This window comes from Amblyomma mixtum, chromosome 1 (genome assembly GCF_055824585.1).
Source record: "Amblyomma mixtum isolate Tamu chromosome 1, ASM5582458v1, whole genome shotgun sequence".
NCBI classification, from domain to species: Eukaryota; Metazoa; Arthropoda; class Arachnida; order Ixodida; family Ixodidae; genus Amblyomma; species Amblyomma mixtum.
In genome coordinates this window covers 5322383-5340617 of record NC_143012.1, presented here as the reverse complement: position 1 = coordinate 5340617, position 18235 = coordinate 5322383, and the positions used below count along the sequence as shown (strand labels likewise).

General features: G+C 47.8%; 1 protein-coding gene across 5 annotated transcripts in view; it reads right to left on the bottom strand.

Moving 5' to 3' along the window:
- Nucleotides 1–7189: 7189 nt before the first annotated feature.
- GABA-B-R2 (gamma-aminobutyric acid type B receptor subunit 2) overlaps nucleotides 7190–18235 on the bottom strand; it is a 327602-nt gene continuing 316556 nt past the window's right edge. For 2 of the 5 annotated variants that reach the window (XM_089580255.1, XM_089580415.1), the window contains exons 16-21: nucleotides 13383–13544; nucleotides 12767–12896; nucleotides 11738–11825; nucleotides 10393–10610; nucleotides 9751–9810; nucleotides 7190–7587 (exon numbers count right to left, since the gene is read on the bottom strand). In XM_089580255.1, coding sequence (XP_089436381.1) covers nucleotides 7322–7587; nucleotides 9751–9810; nucleotides 10393–10610; nucleotides 11738–11825; nucleotides 12767–12896; nucleotides 13383–13544 — 924 coding nt within the window. In that variant the 3' untranslated portion in view covers nucleotides 7190–7321. The remainder of the gene's footprint in view (nucleotides 7588–9750; nucleotides 9811–10392; nucleotides 10611–11737; nucleotides 11826–12766; nucleotides 12897–13382; nucleotides 13545–18235) is intronic. The other 3 variants (XM_089580333.1, XM_089580488.1, XM_089580558.1) reach the window with 3 other exon arrangements.

Here is an 18235-nt window from a genome sequence, read left to right as displayed (position 1 = left end):
TTCCCTGCGTGTTCACCTCCGCGCACGTCACTCAGTCACGTGACCCGTCGGGGGGGCACGCGGATTGGATGCGCTCGCCGCACGGGGGCGTGTCGAGGCAAGCGCATGACTCTTGTCAGGTACGGAGCGCACGATCTGTGAGTGTGTCGCCGAAGGGGAAAGCGCCTTCGGCATGGGAGGGAGCGGGGTTTTTCCTCGGACCAGGGCCGGATTGTGCAGACAGCAAGAATTAAACTTCGTGCTGGATGTCTCGCTTTATTACCTTTTTTTTCATTTTTTAATAGGCAGTTACCAGTGCTGCATCGCTTTGAGACTTCAAAGGGCAAAGCTTTGGGGCTGAAAGGTACAGACACAAAGGGAAGAAAACGAGATTTTCTGTGTACCGTGCGATCTGGTCTGTCTTCAACTTTACGTTGAACCTTGGACACGGGTCTGATCTGAGAAACGTAACCAACAAAGAATCTGAGCAACAACGCGTCGTTGAGGGTACCGGCCTAACTGTGAGAGCTGGTTGTTCTTAAGTTTTGTTGAAGCTTCAATAGACGGGAATTTTGTGGTTTACATTGTGTTATTACGTTAGAAGTACACAGTCAAAATCTGGATAAATTAGTAGCTGTTCTATTGCGTTCGTGCATCCTCGTAGTAAAATTCCACTGAGAGTATCTTGAATTTCAGAGCAGTTAACATCCGCACTAAGCCGCAACCACCGTCACTCAACATTTATCATTACGCATGCTCAGCAACTGGTCGCTTTCGGAAACATGTGTCAGAATCGCAGAATTAGCTTCATACGCGCGGATAATACTTTGTCGACGGGTATAGCCATGAACATTGGCAACCAGATTAATTGAAAACGTAAATCGGGAAAAGCTCATGTTTTATAGGCCAAGTCCTTAGTTTGGCACCAAGGGGTGACTCGTGTGTGGCTCTTGCCACCAACAAGGCTGCCGCAATTGCAGTAAGTAGTTACAAGGTAAGCAATATTTAACTGTTAACTCTATAGGCATGATGCCCAAAATATTCACGCAGTTATGTTTCATAGAGTTATAACGACTGGATTTCTATAATGATGATGATCAAAGAAAATCGGCATGGCAAGTATACCATGTTGTCCTATTTTTGTTAATCTAACTGTCAAACTCGCATAGAAAAGATGATTAATTTGGTTGCATCAAAGTTGCTGTAGCAGAGCCATCGCCGCGGCATTTAACTACAGCTGTGATTACGTAATGTTGGCAAAAACATCCGTTGATGCTTTTTAGCTCATAAGTGGACAAGTTATCAGAATTTCTCAATAGAACACTTTTTGAAAACCCCACGACTATCAGTGTAGAGACTACTTTCACAAACGTGGCTACGCATTTCGAGAGCTTACGAATGTCATGGAAGCCGCCGCATTTCGAGCTCATTCGAATCTCTTCAAGGTCGCTGCTGCTTAGCGCTTCCTAATCCGGCCCTGCTCCGGGTATTAGTTCACCGAGAGACAAGTGGCGATCACGTGACTGCTGCCGATCACGGAGCCAATCACTGTGCGGCACACCCGTGAAAGACAAAAACGTCATTTCCCATCGAAGAGACTTTCGTTCGTCGCGCTCAAAGGCTGGTTCGCATGCAAGCGACTGAGCGAACTGAGCGATTGAATGGCGCGTGGCGGCGAGAATTTCCAACTGGTTGGAACCTCGCCTCTCTCGCAACTCGAGCCGCCGCGACGACTGGAAACAGGTTTCTGCGCCGCGGCGGCAGACTTCGCTAGCGTTTTCGCTTGCATGTGAACCAGCCTTAACGCCATCGCAAAAAAAAAAAGAGAAACAAAAACAAGCTGGACGTCCAAAACAGTGCACGCTTGGAAATAAAAAAAAAAGTTAGCTAACAGCGTGGTCTTTGTCTGCGCGCTGACACTGAGCTCAAATAGGGCCAGACAGAACGTAAGCATAACTGTTTTCGTGAATGAAAAAATATAAATATACATAAATAAAACAAAAATAAACTATACAGCCGCCAGTCGCCACGTGGATAGACGACGGAGGGTCAATGAACCTTTCGATGCAGCGCCATTTACCCCTGGCAGTCAGGCTTCGCCGAATAAAAAGAGCTAAAGTACATTTTACTGCGAATGACGGCCGAAGACTCAGTTCGTAAAGCGATGAAACAGAATGGAAACAATAGAAGGGTAGCGCATGTTGTAAGAGCAAAAGAATAAACACTTATTTCTGAGCGCCTGTACACGATCGTTTGTGAATCCTTCAGGGTTCATGGAATTCGAAGTTGGCCTGCCAAACTTATTCTTAATTTTGGTTGAGCTAGCAAGACGTCAAGGGCAAAACAAATACGTAGCACCGCAATTCATGACAATGTTGAACGAGTGCCTGTATGTGTACAGTACTTGAAAGTGGGTTACGCTATAACATAGACTCATAAATACGTCGCGAAAAACCTCTCCTAAATAAACAACTACAAGCCCCGTTACAAGTCCTATAGTCAGTGCAGTTTATTTTTATTTTGTTGCTGACTCGAAGCAAAAAGTTAACGCGCTGCATATCACAACTCGGCATTTCATTTCAGTTGGGTACATGGGAAACATCTGGAGAAAAAAAAATAAAAAAAATAAAGGAATCATGGGCTCTTCTAGGGACAAATATTTAACCGATATGACCTCCGGTGAGAAAAAACTAAGCTGAGCCAGGAAAATATGGAAACAAAACAAATGATCATCTGAATGCGACCAGCTGTAATCAGAGACAGTGACCAGGATCGGATATCGCAAGGACTTGCGTCGTATTGGTTAATACCTCGTAAATATGGTAGTACCCCCGAAATTCGAAAACCACATCAGTAAGACTAATAACCTATGTGACCTTCGAGTGGCGACTTGCAGTAATAGGCGACTTATTACTGCAATTTCCACATGGTAAATTATTCGCACCGCATTATCGTCCAACCCAGGAATAAATGCCACGCCTAAGGCAACATTGAGGCAGCTTTCGGTAGACGCGTAATTGCTTGAGTAAACTGCCGCGTGCCTGCAATGTTTTTCCGCGCACACGTACAAGGTGGCGGTGCATTGCATTTCCCGCATTAAGCAAATGACGTCACTTTACACGAAATCGGCAGCGAATGCAGTAAGGTTTGAAAAGCAGAAAAAAATGTCTTCTCGAGCAAAGAATGCCAACTGGTACTGTCCCACACCAGGGGGCTGCACTGCGAACAAAATGGAAAAAAGGAAAGGAGGATGAATTACGCTGCATTGAAGCGTTAGAATCTTGCAAGGATACTTGCGGCCTCTAGTACTGAACGCGGCGAATATTTGTTTTTCTTCGATATTTATGACAAGCCAAGCAAACAAGGTTTCAGTTTTCTTTTGTGGTTCAAGTACGCGCCGTTCCGCCTTGGCAGCTCTGGAGTGGAAGGTGAAACTGCGAGTCTACGGATTTTTGGGACGTGGCCCAACGGGTACTTCATACGTGATGACGTCACCGTGTCGTGCGAAATGGGAGTGTCGTTTCTTGCCCGTAAAGCAGCTATGAGGAAACCATGTCTCTGTGATACGAGGTCTAAGGTCTATGCGCGAGTACGGAAAAGAAAACCCCCCCAAAAAAACAGAAGCGGTGATACGGACTAACCCTCCAGCCAGCTTGTTCTCGGCATTGCGGCTGACACTTTCTGGTAAGCCTGTCGGTCAGCTGTAATGCATGCATTACCATTCCGTTCCGGTTTCTATCATCGGCAACACTGGCCGGGTCTCTCGGTGACGTCTTTGGCTAAGGACATTGTTTCCAGGATGTTCACTTCCTAACTAACTCGCTTCCTGCTGTCATAAATTTATTTATCTCCGTTATGTTGGCTTCGAGTGTAACGCTGTGACCTTCTGTAGAAAAGCCCCTGCGTTTCTGTGCAGGCTTTTACGAGGGGTTCGAACAACACCACTGTGTAAGCCCCAAGTTGTACAGCCTTCTCTGAATGGGTTTAGTGGCTACTCTTGCTGTTCCTGCGGTGACAAGAGCTTGTCGAACCAGTCTTTACGTCGTCCGAGTCCTGGCTTACGAAACAATGCCAAATTCAAGCAATTTAACCTGAAATTGTATTTAGTTTTATTTTTAACTTGTTGCGAATAAACTATTGATATTATAAAGCGACGTCATCTCTGCCATTGTTCTTTTCCAGGCATTGTCCAGATGATGCCATAAGCGATGTGTGCATCTCTCCATCAAAATACATAGCTCTCATGGACTGCTCAATCTGACCATGCTGCCCTTGAAGTGAAAGGCTAGAAACATTTTCAGTAACAATCGTAACCAAGAATACCGTGATTAGAGTTTTCGAGTTCAGACGACAGCCGGACCAAATGAAACTGCGTGCTACCTGAGCCATTATTTTTAAGTTGAGCCTTGTAGCGCCATCTATATGTCAGCAAAAAATATAAAAAGGGAAAATGCAGCTCTCCGTGTCAGTTACTAAGGTGTTGCTAATGCGTCTCGAGCGCTTGACCGTCCAGAAGTCGCTTCGCGGACGCCCTTGATTACATCGAATGTCTGAAAACCATATTGAATGCCCCTTAGAACAAGTGCGGTGGAGTGCCAGTTTCGTGTTCGACGCACACAGGAGGTAAGGCGGTTAGCTGAAAGCAGCGACCCACGAAAAACACGGGCGTTGTGCGAGTCTCATGCATACACAGACACAGATACTACTCACATACGTCATACATGCCCGCACAAGTGGCAGACGGCGTCCACAGCACAAGTACGCATTCTCAAACCGAAGATACGCCAATGAGGGACTCCTTAACCACACACAGCAAGCGCTGCATTCATTACCTTCACTTATGCCACCTCGCGAACAACTCAGCTTTCCAACAACAAACGACAAGGATTTCTTTCTTTCTAGCTTCTACGTGGGTCGACCACCACCGTTTAACCAGGAAGCTGCATTCTATCGAGATTAGGCTTACCGAACGAAAGAGAGCTTTGAACACAGTAGTATGATGACCAACGCGTCCTGCCCTCTAGGTAGTTGGATCCGAACTGCCCACGTTATCTGTTGCCGATGTGTGTCAATGCGGATGATGCCGCGTGATGTAGACGGCCAACCCCGCGGGCAGTGAGGGTTAGTCAGGTTAGGTTTTTTACCAAAGCTTCGTGGACTCATCGAAACGGGCTCAACAGCCACATGACAGTTGTAGCCATTGAAATGATCAAAGAATATATGATCAAAGTATATGAGTACAGGGAGCGAGGAGGTATTGGAGGACCTTTGCCAGCGCGGAATGCGCACAGCAGTTTTGCACGGGTGGAGAGGCGAACAAAGCACTTTTTTTTTTCTTCATGGACGCGCGGACCGTACTGCCTGTCGGTTTTTCTCATTTTTCTTGCAAAGCCTAAAGATAGAGGTACAAATTCAACATTATATAAACTACTACTGACGTGCGCTTTGAGGAGAGGGGGACGAGTTTGCCCATCTTGGCGCTTCGGATTTCAACAGGGGAGGTCGCGGTTACGAGAGGCTCTGGCATATCCCGACTTGGATCGATTACAAGGGTCCTGTTGTATGGTGCATGCCGCAACGGCGGCTACGTTTTCAGTGCTCCTTTCATAGCACGAAGTGTACCACTTTCGGAGAATTCAGAGCCGATAGACGGCTATTCAGGAGCTCTGTGCGCAGGCAGTTATCGAGACTGCAGGCACATTATGCAAGGGACGCCCTCCCTCTTCCATTTCCCTTTCCTGTTCAACGTACTTGTTTCCCCCGTGTTCGCTAGGTGGAGCAATGTCAAGCAATAACAAAGGCCGACACTTGCTACCCGGGCTAATACGCAAGCCTGCCAGGGAAAAAAAAAACAAAACAAAATATTGTCGCGACTTGCGCAGCGCATTGTCGGATTACGTTTGTTTGCTCGTTTGTTTGAAAGATTGTGGGTTTCAAAGCCCCAGCAGGAGAAAGTATTTGCCTCTCGAAATCGTCCGTGCATTGGTTGCTATCTTCGAGTGCAAGCGGGTAGCTTCATACTCCCTCTGCCCTGCACTCGTTCATGTGTCCATCTTGAACTAGAGAAAGATTGCGTTGCTCAAAGGCAGGGCACCGGAAAGATGAAGTAAAGGAGCTGTCATGAAAAATAAATCGATCTTTGTTTCCTTTCGCTATTCTGCGAAATGCGTGTCATGTAAGAAATTCTGGTTTCAACTTATTTTAACTGCTCAGGCCGCAGTGTAAGAATGGTTAAAATATATCGAAATGTCGCTCAGAAAGTCCCTACCTGGAATTTACGCTCACCAGCAGACGGCAATGGTAAGACGAATTCTTTCAACTTTCCGAATCCTAATCTGAAATAAATTCTATCTCCTCCGCAACGGTTTGTCACATTCACATATATATATCGCTGCCAGAAGAAAAAGAAAAGGAAAATTGAGCGAAACAGAAAGACAACAAGAAAACTGGTCGAATTATCCGTACGTTCGACTTATTACGTGCTTGTAATCGTAAAATAAGAGGATAACTTTGAAGTACTTGTATTTGGGCGTGTTGGTTCATAACTTTTCAGGAGGACACAGGGGCGCAATAAAAGACACGGACAGAGAAGTAGACAGGGACGAGCGCTCGTCCCTGTCTACTTCTCTGTCCGTGTCTTTTATTGCGCCCCTGTGTCCTCCTGAAAACATAACTTTGCATTGTAACCCTTTCACAACTGGCACTCGCAAATCCCAAAATCAAAAATTGGCAAATTGGAAACATAAAATGAAACCTGCTTGAAACAAGTCCTCCTCAAGACTGACTCAAAATTCATGGAGATCGAGCAAGTTTGCACACAAAAGGCGCTGTGCTTAGCTCGTGCGTTTCCCTTCATGTTACCTTCTTCATTTGAGGAGCTTCTCTGCATCATTCGGGCCACAACTCCGTTTGTTTCTCCTCGTACGCTCTTCGTTTGTCCCCATTCTTTTGGAACACATGATCATCGAGCAACTTTCGGAGCGCGCTACTCTCTTCATCTGCCGCGACCCCCGCCCCTGAGCACCGTTTAGTTTTTGTGTCTTCCTTCTCGCCACTGTCGGCGAACCCTAAAAACGCTACCGCTACTGCACGTGCCCGGCACCCCAGAGCAGAACACACAGACCCCCAGCTCCCGGGTGGTCGGCAGTTCGACGGAGACCTGTTCCTAGAGACACTGCGCCCCCTCGCCGAGACCACACGGCACGGAAGGAGGAGAACGCTTTGCATATTGCCCAGTGGGACGACGATGATGAAGACGACGAGGACGACCGGGCTCCCGGCCGTCTTCTTCACGTTTTGAGCTGGCAACGAGGACGCGACGCACGACGGCCTACAGCGTTCCTCATAAGTATTCCACGATATCACACTTGATGGATGGGTAGCTTGAGTACAGAGCAGTCCTGTCCTGCACCATACGGCTGAAGAGGAATGGCAGCAGTGGGGCGCCGTCCGGTTCGATCAGGGACACCGTGGCGCCGCCCGCCGGTGACGTGGCCGACGCCTCCTGGTGGCGGTGCTGAGAAGACTGCTCGGGACCACGCAGGGCCCCGAGACTCTTGGCCCTCCTCCGGACGCTCATCTGCTGCTGCTGGGGGGTCGCCTCCGGGGCTGCTTGAGGGAACACGGGACGGGGTAAAAAATGGAGAAAAGGAAACAAAACTGTTTTCGCACTGGTTTCGATCGAGTTTAACCCTTGACTCGCTGCCCCACTTTGTCCAACGCTTCGCTATCCTGCGTTGTTAGCTGAACCCTGACTTAAAATTTCCTTGTTTTCCCGCCGTGTTGATGGTATTTGCATTTAAGATCATGAAGTACTTTTGCACGGCATCTGTTTCTCACTTTGTTATCGCGTATCTGTGAACCCACTCTTGCACGGTATTCCTTGTTTCTCGTTACGTAGATGGTTTTTGCCCTGTTACATTGCCATATACCATATGTCTTTAAAGTTCACAGGTAAGTGTGCCGTTTGTCCTCGCGGGTTTGTAGATGCCTCTGCGAAACACTCTGGTTAGTTTGTTCTACCGAGCTCGAAAGCGGTGGAGGCGATCGATATCTTTTAACGATATCTTAACCGCAACAACGTCGTGCGCCCTCGAGCCCTGGGCTTTGCCAGGAGACTTTTGTAATAGATTGTACTTGAATGCCCCCAAACTAAGTAAATTGATGTTTATGGAATTTTGGTTGGAGTTCATTCGTTCCTTGAGTAAATACACAATGCTCAATTTATCTAATTCCAAATGACCTCATTGCATTACCTCCTTTTCTGGAAAATGAAAGTTCATACAGATTATACCGTGCTGGTACTACTGATATTAAACACTCTATATAAGGCCGGATTCTAAAGATACCGTACAAACGGCGCTGCAGTAGTTGGATGGATAGCATGCTATATGAGTTGCTTACACCATAACTTGTGCTTAGTTCATGACTGTGCGTCGATAGTCTAAATGCACATTTCATAGTTACGGTCAGAAACTTGACTGCTGTCCCATTCTGGGACACTGTTTTTGCTGCGAAAATATATTAACCAGTTTGTGCTCATTATCGTGCCGGCGTTTGAGGGAGCGCGAAGCGGGTGGCCGTGGAAAGCAACTGCGCAATGCACAAGCACAGTAGGGGCAAATTAAAAGTGCGCTGCGCATACATGCTGTGTTTGGCGTAACCAGTGCAGCAGAGTGCAGAGGCGAACAATGTCTCGGGAACACTGAAGGTACTCTTTCTAATGGCCGAATGACATAAATGAACGCGGCGTACTATACCCAGAAGGCGTATTAACTTTGCTGAGTCCGCATCACTCATGCGGCCAGGAATCTTTCTGAATAACCCGCCTCATGGGCATTCCACTATGTGGTGTTGTCTTCAGTTGTACCCAACGCAGCAATATTTATGTGTTGTGAACGCTTCTTTGCTGCCGCAATTCACAACCTTCGATGTTCAGGGTGGCGAGATGCCGAGCTCGCCGATGCTGGCAACCGGTCACTTTTGGACGTATGTCTTTTAATATCATTTGGTGTGTCTGATGGCACACCTTGAGCGCAGCTGTGCGGGAACACCATCTTTAACAATGATTATGAGGGAAAACCGAGCATCAGAAAGTTTAGAACATAGTGGTGGTCTTCTAGATTGCTGTGAGCAACGTATAAAAGCCTCTCACTTGTTTAAGTGTATTGAAAAATTTCTCTCATGTAAGCAAAGCTCATTTTACTGCTCTCGCTGTTTCAGCGTTGGTTTATCACCGTACGCCTAGGTTTTCTCTTAAGCAACACAACTGCCATTACGGGGGACATTTGACCGGAGGTTTAAATCCTCGAGGCTGGATTCCGCGTATGGCAAAGGACGTACCAAAAAATAGCTTGTACCGAACTACCGCTAATTAAAAGCGGTACTGAGCTTAGCGAAAGCTCACGAGACATAATTAGTGTGCGTTGCAGCATGCCAATCCAGATTGTAGTCAGGCAAAGAATTTCTCTTACTGGCGCGCCCTGAGTGAATAGGAAGCAGCGGAAATTAAAATTTTCATCGTGGTGCCTTCGATGTGCCAGTGGAATATGGAGACTTCAAGGAGTGCGATCGAGCTATCAGTTTGCTCTCGGACTTTCAGAAGTAAGCAAGACGTGGTAAGCAGGAATTGAACAAGGCTTTAATCGAAGCTGGCAGTGGCGTGACCCATTGCGGGCACGGATCTGAGCCGCAGTGCGTGCGCAGTAAAGCCGTGTGCACGCATGAGTGCTGGTGTTGCTGATCGTTCCGTTCTATATAGTGCACACTTACACTCGTCCGACTGGAAGTCTTGGCAGTCCTGGTCTGGAAGCGCGAGCAGAGGTGACAGCTCTGCGCAAGGGTTAAAGGTCAAGGCACTCCCTCGCTACCGGCGTCTATAATAAGAGCCACTGGCTGCATAACAGAGTTAGGTTATTAATGTAGGGGTCACCTACCAAAACTTTCTTAGATCGTTTCTCGAGACCTGTCTCTGGGCGCTGCCAGGGAGGACGGCGTCACGAGATTCGATAATTATCTTAGCTAAGGGCTAGTAACTCTGCGCATCATAGTCATATCGGGTGATATGATGTTTCTTCTAATATCAGGCTCGATGACATACGTTATTGTCTGGAATTGCTGTTCTGAGAACACTCACCTGCCTTCACTGGCTTGCAAAGTAGCCAAGCGTGCCTCTTTCTCAAAAATGTCGACCTATTAGAAAACCTACAGTCTAAGGATTCTGCCGATCAGAAGTCTGTGGACTCTGGAAGGCGTCAGTGGTCCCGAAAGTAACACTACGTCAGAGCGAAAAGGGATAATTATATGGTAGAGGAGGTGTAGAGGAGACGCGCACACAGGGTGAGGAAGGGCTGGCTACTGGTGCAGTAGTTTACAGTCCTTACGCAGCACCGAGAAAGGCAGGCAGACGCGTACCGTCCGAGGAGGCGGTCCTCTCGGCGTGCAGGGCCAGCCCGTTGGCGATGGCGCGGTGTTCGGCCGCCCTGCCGCCGCCGCCCGCGTGCGCTGGCTGGTGGTGGTGCATGACACGCAGCTGGACGCTGCCGCTGCGCTGCTGCCGGGTGCCTCCTCCGCCGCGACCCATGGCGGCCAGGGCGGCCGGGCTGCCCTGAAGCGACGCCGTCGAGAGCTTCCTGCGATGAGCACCACGACACGGTGAAGAGGACGGTGAGAAGGCCTAAAGCCGAAGAAGGACATTCTGTGGAGCACGGTCTCTCCTTCGGACTTCTCAAACTGTTCTTAAGATTTTCTGTTTACTTCTGTTTAAGTCTGGTGCGAAACAAACACCCCACAGGCTATGCAACTAGTCAGAGCAGTTCCGGGATCTTTTGCTCCATTGCATTAACAATTTTGTGAGGGTATTTCTAATATTCTTGCCTTTATTACAACTTCAACGACCCCAACCCCACTCCCCTGCAATAATGGCCACGTGGCGCTGAAGGCTTGGCAATACAAAAAAAAAAAAAAAAAGAGAGATGATACACTCTGCATACCCATGGAACCCGAAAAATGCTGTACGAGTTTCCAAGAACCAGCCAGAAGTGCGCTGCAACCATTCACGAAGCGGGTTTCCCACTTTCAAGAAATCTATGGGCGCGCAGCGCTCGGTTCAAAGCTGTACTCATGGTCCGGGGCACAGAGTTCGTCCTCGAACCGCGAAGTGGGGAAGCTTTCGCAAATATGAAGGACGATACCTCCAGAGGGTGAGGACCCTCTTCCTCTGCCTTTCAGACCATTAGGGTTTTATGCTTGTCGCGAACGCATCGAAAAACTCCATCGAAAAACCTTGTGACCTTGTCACACCGGGACTTATGACATGTATACCGCACGTACAGTCGGTCGCAAAACAGGTGAAGGCTGCTTGTGGGAGTCTTCATTCTTTGGCCGCAGATGGTACAGGCGTGAGGAATAAAGATTAGCACAAGTGACACGTTGGCGTGGCTGTCCCGGCGCCACGGTTTGCGACCATACCTGGCACTCTTGTCGGCGTGTTCGCAACCGCAACGCCATGCGCTGACATCTGCCGCTCTTACGGCACGACATTAGCGCTAATGTTTGTTGCTGACGGCATGGCCAGTGTTGGCAATATTTTTTTGCTCGCTCAAAGTAGTTAACGACTAGAGGCGAAAAAGATTATACAAGGCATTTCGCCAAGCCTGCTCAATAGGCAGTTAGAGACAACAGTCAACTTAGCAGAGAAACTACAAAAGTGACTATATATTTCATTTACACAGGTAAAAAGAAGGTGAAGTTCCCTCACCTTTTCACCGTTATCTCCATGAAATTGTCCTCTTCAGTAACTGACCGGATGGAGATAATAGACGTCGTATCCTCTTTGCTATTTTCTGCTGTCAACAGAAGCCGGTAAAACAGAGTTATAGAAGGCGAATTTCGTGAAGCAAAGACAGATGGGCAGGACGAAACAGATGAAAGAGAGCATTTTAAACGACCACTCTGGCACACAGCGACAACATGGCGTCCGTAAAGATAATTTCAAAATGAATATATTGTTCTTGCAGCTGCATATGGTGACTGGCAGTAAAATATTGCTACGCGAGACCAAGCTCAGTTCACATAGAGGAAACCCCACGTTAGAGTTGACGTAACACGCAGTGCATAAAAAAGGTAACTGAAGTGTGAATGGAGCTCCCGGGGGTGCAACAGCATGGTTGCCATGCCACTCGTACTGTATTTCGGAAATAAAATATCGGATATGTTTCTCTAAATCAAAATACCTCGACTCATGCTTGCTCTTTCGTTCGTAATTCCATACCGTGCCATTAATTATTCAGTTTTTATAATGTCAATTTCTTCTGAAAATTCTTGTGGTTTGGTGGAGCCCACTGTGTTGTAGTGCCTCTCTTTACTCAGATTCTGCACTACGTTGCTTCTGAGAACAAATGTATTACTGCCACAGATTCTTAACTCTAGGCTACCTCGCTGCAATGCCTACATTCTTCTCCCAGCTTTTGATCTTTTTTAGGGTTAATTTGCGCTGAGATTATTCATGGTTTGAAGGAATTCATTGCGCGTTGTTTTTTGTAGCCTCAACTAGTGCGCTATGCTGCTGTCTCCAGGAAGCGTGTTAATGCCAGAATTTTGTTGATAAAGGCTACCCTGCTATTAGATTTCATGGCGGTAGGCTCTGAAGAAAAGGAAGATAAACAGTTGCTTCTATTTGGAGCTAGTTCTTTTGGTTCTTCACATAAACTGAAACGAGCTGAAAAAAGAGAAAAATATGAAGGAACACAACTGGTACAGGGTTATACGCAGGCTTGAAGAGTCTTACCTCGCTCTGAGGTTTCAAGTTGGGAAGGTGAGCTAACTTCTGGAATCGTCGTAATGGCGTCATGCGTGACGACTATCACCGGCTCTACATCTTTTAGCTTTAACAATAACGACTGCAATTCAATGTTTTTCTGAAAAAAAAAGAGAAAAGAACATCAAAGTGAACACGAGCCGTTGCGCATCTGCACGACATGGCTGCAGTGAAAAAGTACTCAACGTAAAGAGTGCTGCACTGTGCAAAAAAAAAACAAAAAAAAAAACGAATACATAGGGAGCAGTCAATATTTATGTTCAAAACAGATTTGGCCGTTGCAAAGCTCTGCCCATGCCGCAAAACACGCTAAGCGATATAAAAAAGCACCATAGATTGCAGAAAACAAACACAGTGAAAGAGAGACTCAAGAGCGGAATTGTACAGAACTGCATGACTATCGCGGGCTTGCACATCTTTCCGCCCAGGGATTCGATAAAAAATATTTTTCTGGGTAATACAATACCGCAAGAGCACTAAAAAACCCCTCTGGTCCAGCGTCTTCTCCACCCGGTAGGCGCTTTCGCTAACATTGCATTTTGCTAAAGAAATAAAAAATAAAGAAAGGAGGGAGCGAAGTGCTGACCTCTTCTAGTCGCTGCCTGCAGCGCATGTTCTCATCTTGCAGCACTTTGATCCTGGTGAAGAGGCTTTCGTCGTCCGAATCGCGCCTCGACTTCTTCAGCGGCTTCAGGGTGGCCCGAACGCGGTGTTCGCCGGCCTGCGGGTTGCGCCGAAGCTCCACAAGCTGAAAATTAGAAAATGGGTGGGGGAAAAAAAAAAGACGCCATGTGCCAGGGAGCGGGTTGAGTTGCACTCGGTCTTCAGAAGTCAGAGAAGAAAGAGAGGCAGCGCCTCTGCGACGTTTGGCGCTCTTGCTTTGAATAGACAGCGATAGCTGTATGCGCACCACCGTTCCTCCTTTCCCTTACCAGCATTTTTAGAACGCTCAATAATCGGCACATTTCGGGGTTACATTTTCATTACCCAGTAGGTGAACATTAGCAGTTTTCAGTTACACTATGATGGCGATGGCGACATCAATTTAAATGCCGATATCGATGCCAACGCCGATGCCAGTGCCAGTGCAAATGCGAGTGTAAATACAAATGCCGGTGAAAATACTACAGTGAATGCCCACACAGATGTCAATGAAAATGCCACTGCATTGGCAGTGCTGTGTCGATGCCGAGCCAACGCAGAGCCGATGCGGTACTGATGCGGTGCCGGTGCGGTGCCGTGCATTTAGGAAAAGCCCCCCTTTCCACTACTCGCGAAAATATCCGAGGGTCCTTTGCGTACGCTGCAAACCAAGCGAACAAAGCGAACAATTATAGGTGGCATGCCTCCCAGTATTACTCAGCTATTGACTTCTGGCGGCACCACAAATTCACGACGTTGCAACATTACGCCGTACTGTCGCCGAGGTCCGGTGGAGACGCTTGCGACGCCAAAGGTCGGGGGCCGTAACTTTTTTTTTCTCCTTTCGCGACTCGCTTTCCCTCACCTCTTGAATTTTTGACCGCAGAGAGCGGTTGCCCCGGGCGCACTCCCGGGCTAAGTCAGCGGCATCGGCGCCGGCAGTTTGGGCATCGTGAATCGTTAATCCTTCACGTACTGGCGGAGCCGCTACGGCGAACCGGCGCCGGAGGTGACCTTTGGGTCGAAATGGCTTAACAGCGCTGCACGGCTCGCACCCAGGAGTCAAAATATGGCGAAATTGGCTTCAGTCAAAAGTGTCTACGGCTACGGGGCGTTGTCGCACTGACTATAGCGCTGTAGAGCGATATGCACGTAAGTTTTACGCGAACTACCATCAGGATACTGTTTTTCATGATACTATCAACCGATCGAATCGGCAAAGGAAAGGGTACCAATTGGTGCAGGGCTTCTGTATCGATGGAGCTCTGCATTTTAGTCGTTTATAAATAGGAAAATGTATAATGAAGTACGCAGTAATGACACCAGATGCTACATTTGTTACAGGTCCAGCTGTACAAGGAGCGTTGGCTGGTTTCCGATGTACAGCACCTCAAAGGGTACACAGGTGCACTGCTCACACGATGAGCATGGGAGACCGAGAGCGTGCAGTGACACAGTCGCTCGTGACTGTGCCACAAGATGGGCAGCCCGATGTGAGCTTCAGGTAGGAATGGTTTATTGGGGTTTAATGTCCCAAATCAACTCAGGCTATGAGAGACGCCGTAGTGAAGGGCTCCGGAAATGTTGACAAACCTGGGGTTCCTTAACGTGCACTGACATCGCGCAGCACACGGGCCTCAGAATTTTGCCTTCATCGAAATTCATCCGCCTCGGCCGGGATCGAACCCGCGTCTTTTGGGCCAGCAGCCGAGCGCCGTAACCACTGAGCCACCGCGGCGGGACTTTCAGGTAGGAATGAAAGTTGCAGTAACCTTAATGGTCTTGTAGTACTCTTTGTTTCACAATCTAATGCTGACCGACGTACTCGACAACTACTGCAAACGAAACATGATTTGAATATGTGTCGGTTTAATTCTGCACAAGAGCATAGGTAAAGCTCCACCGCAGGTGCGCATTACAGCAGTCGACGTCCGTACGCCGCCTCGGTACATTACAAACATGAATAACCCTCTAAGGGAGTAAAAAGGGACTAAGCTGTGTGTAGAACACTCTCTTTCAGGGGCAGGACATGGTGGCCAATTTCCGGAGTGGGCATAGGTCACTAAATATATGGAATGCTTACTTTTGGCATCGACGTTGCACTCCCACTGAAGATCATAGTAACGTGATACAGTTAGCAATGGGAGGAGACTTTTAAACGCGCCATCGCAGGTCCTGAGGTTAGAAAATAGAGGACGCTGAAAGCTTGCTTAAAATGTTGGTAACTGCTAGAATTTCGCATGTTTTGAAGAGGAAATTTGTTCCCTTTGCCAGCCGTAAGTACTCCGAATTTTTAGCGATGGAAATCTTTCCCAGGGCAACACCAGCTGAAGACTGCTCGCGCCTGCATTTTCGAACCTTCGTTTGTCAAGACGATGCAGGTGTCGCAGGTTCTGCTGGCGAGCCCTAGGACTGTAACTGAAGGTTAAAATGGCGCTAGTGTCCGCAATATATTCGTGCACCATTCATGCGCGTGTCCTTTAGTGCGCGCTGCAGACGCCGCCCATTCTGGCGCGATAGCCAGAGATGCTGGCCTTTTGCTGCACCACATGATGTCCTGAAATCAGGAGACTGAAATCATTCACTTCTTTCACCGCCCTCGCCATCGGCCCCGCCAATCGCGCAAAAACTTCGCAATACAATTATCGCCGTAGAAACAGTCTTTATCTCCACAATCAGCAATGCAAGGCCTCGAAATACAGGTCTCACGATCACAACACATGCACCAGTTTGCTTGAGGCGTCTGGGTGCACCGCATGAAACTAGCCACGTCACTTCACGAGCACTTCACCGACAAACAAGGAGTCACCAGCGTCGCGGCATTCGTAGCAGTGTGCAAGGTGAGTGTGCTCTGAAAGCGGGAGCGGTGAGCTAGTGTGCGTGTATGTGCGAGTGGGTGAAGCATGCGGGAGGGTGAGTTTAGGAGTGCGAGTGGAGGGACTCGATGCGAGACCGTCATCTGCTGCATTGCGACTCCAGCGAAACTGCATGGTGCTGTATTGGCAGTTCGTAAAAACGGCGCCCGGGATGAGCGCCGGTATGTTAAAGAAGCATGGCTTTATACTGAAACAGCTGAGTCCGACTAGTAAACAGCGACATTATTGCACGAGTAATCTACTTTTGAAGGCTCATTTCGCGCCCTGAGGCGCGTTGAAAACAAGGTTGGCGCTATAACACCCAGTAGTAAACTAGAGTGGGTGAAGAGGCTCTAGCGCCACTTGGTTCTTTCTTTTTATCGCTTGCTAAAACCTTTATATGTCACAAAGCGAAAAACAAAGACGCCGTTGTTTCGCGGCTTTCTCTGTTTTCGCTCTCTGATGTACTCACTCAGATAGCGTCCCGTTTGAAAAACTGTTAAGCCATTACGTGGCTATTCATAGCTATTCATAGTCCATGGTAGACTTCTATTCCTGGTAATAATAACATAGTGAAAACAATTGAGGCCAACTAACTGTGCAAATCTAGTGTCCATGGTAGAGAGAGGGTGTGGTAGATGGTCCTTGCCGATCACAAAATGAACAAGGGAGGGGAAAATCTCAGGTTGCTAGAGCCAACGTTTCGACAAGAGAACTTGTCTTCGTCTGGGCAAAGCGTTCATCATTGGCAGGGATCTAGGGTGGCTGGCCTTCGTGTACTAAAACCTTACCTTGTACGTAACCCTTTTTTAGAGTTCTCAAATAGAAATGCTTATTGGTGCCAGTAGATTACGCATTACGCAGATTGTATATGAGGAAGTGTAAAGGCAAGCCGCAGTTTTGGCGCTCGCTTGGGGTAAAGCAGTCCCAGGGACAGCGGTACAGCACGACAACTCTCGCCTCATCAATGTGCCGATTCTCTAAAGTACCTGGACCCCATTATCACCGGCGGCGCCCCATTTCAGATTGCGCTCATGGCTCAGAACCACCCGGAGAAAATTCTTCTTGATCAGTGCGTAGAAGAGGAAATTTTCGGTTCCGATAGGCTACAACACCAACAACAAAATGGTATATGGCGTGAAGACTTTCTCAAACAGTTATCGCCGTAAGGTTTTCTTCAGCGCTTTCACAACTGCTCCTCTCCCGGCGCAATTTTAATCATCTCCTTGGGAGTAAAATAACGCTACCTTATTTACGTTGCTGGAGCCGCGATACAGCAGAGAATGACCAACTGGCGATGCATCGCGAGCCTTAGGAGTTGTCGTATTTTGCGGCACTGAGCGAATTTATTTCGCTTTGATGTTCAAAGTTTTTAAAATTGAAACAATGACAACTTTGCATGTTATTCGACTCCCATCAGGAGCAAAGAAAAAATGTAAATGAAGTGAGACGAATTCGTAGCCACGACGAGGCCTGATGCGATCAGGGAGTTAGAGGCGAGTGTCTTAGCGGAACGTCGAATTTAGAGAGCAAAGACGTTGGGCAAATAAGCGCTACGTTTACGCACAATATGCTCTGCACAGGTTCTGCAACAGTTTGCGGGTGCTGCGATGTTTGTAATGCGTATTGCATTGTTTTATGCGACCAATACTATTCCACTTGCACCCAGCATGGGCATGGCGCTGTCTGCAGACTAATCCCTCGCTTCTGTCCTGTATTTCCGGCAGTGCTTTGCCAAACACGCAAGGAAATAAAACGAAGTGATCAAACTTTCGGGCCTCACAAGAGCGTTAGGTTTTCGCGAATAACAACGAGTGAAAAAATAATAGATGACAAACGCCGTTCAGCTACGATTACTGGGTTGTGCCTGGCCAGCTGTGCAAAGAGCGCCCCTACATCGATACATTCTTCCCTGAAGGTGCTAAGAAGGACAGTTAGGCTC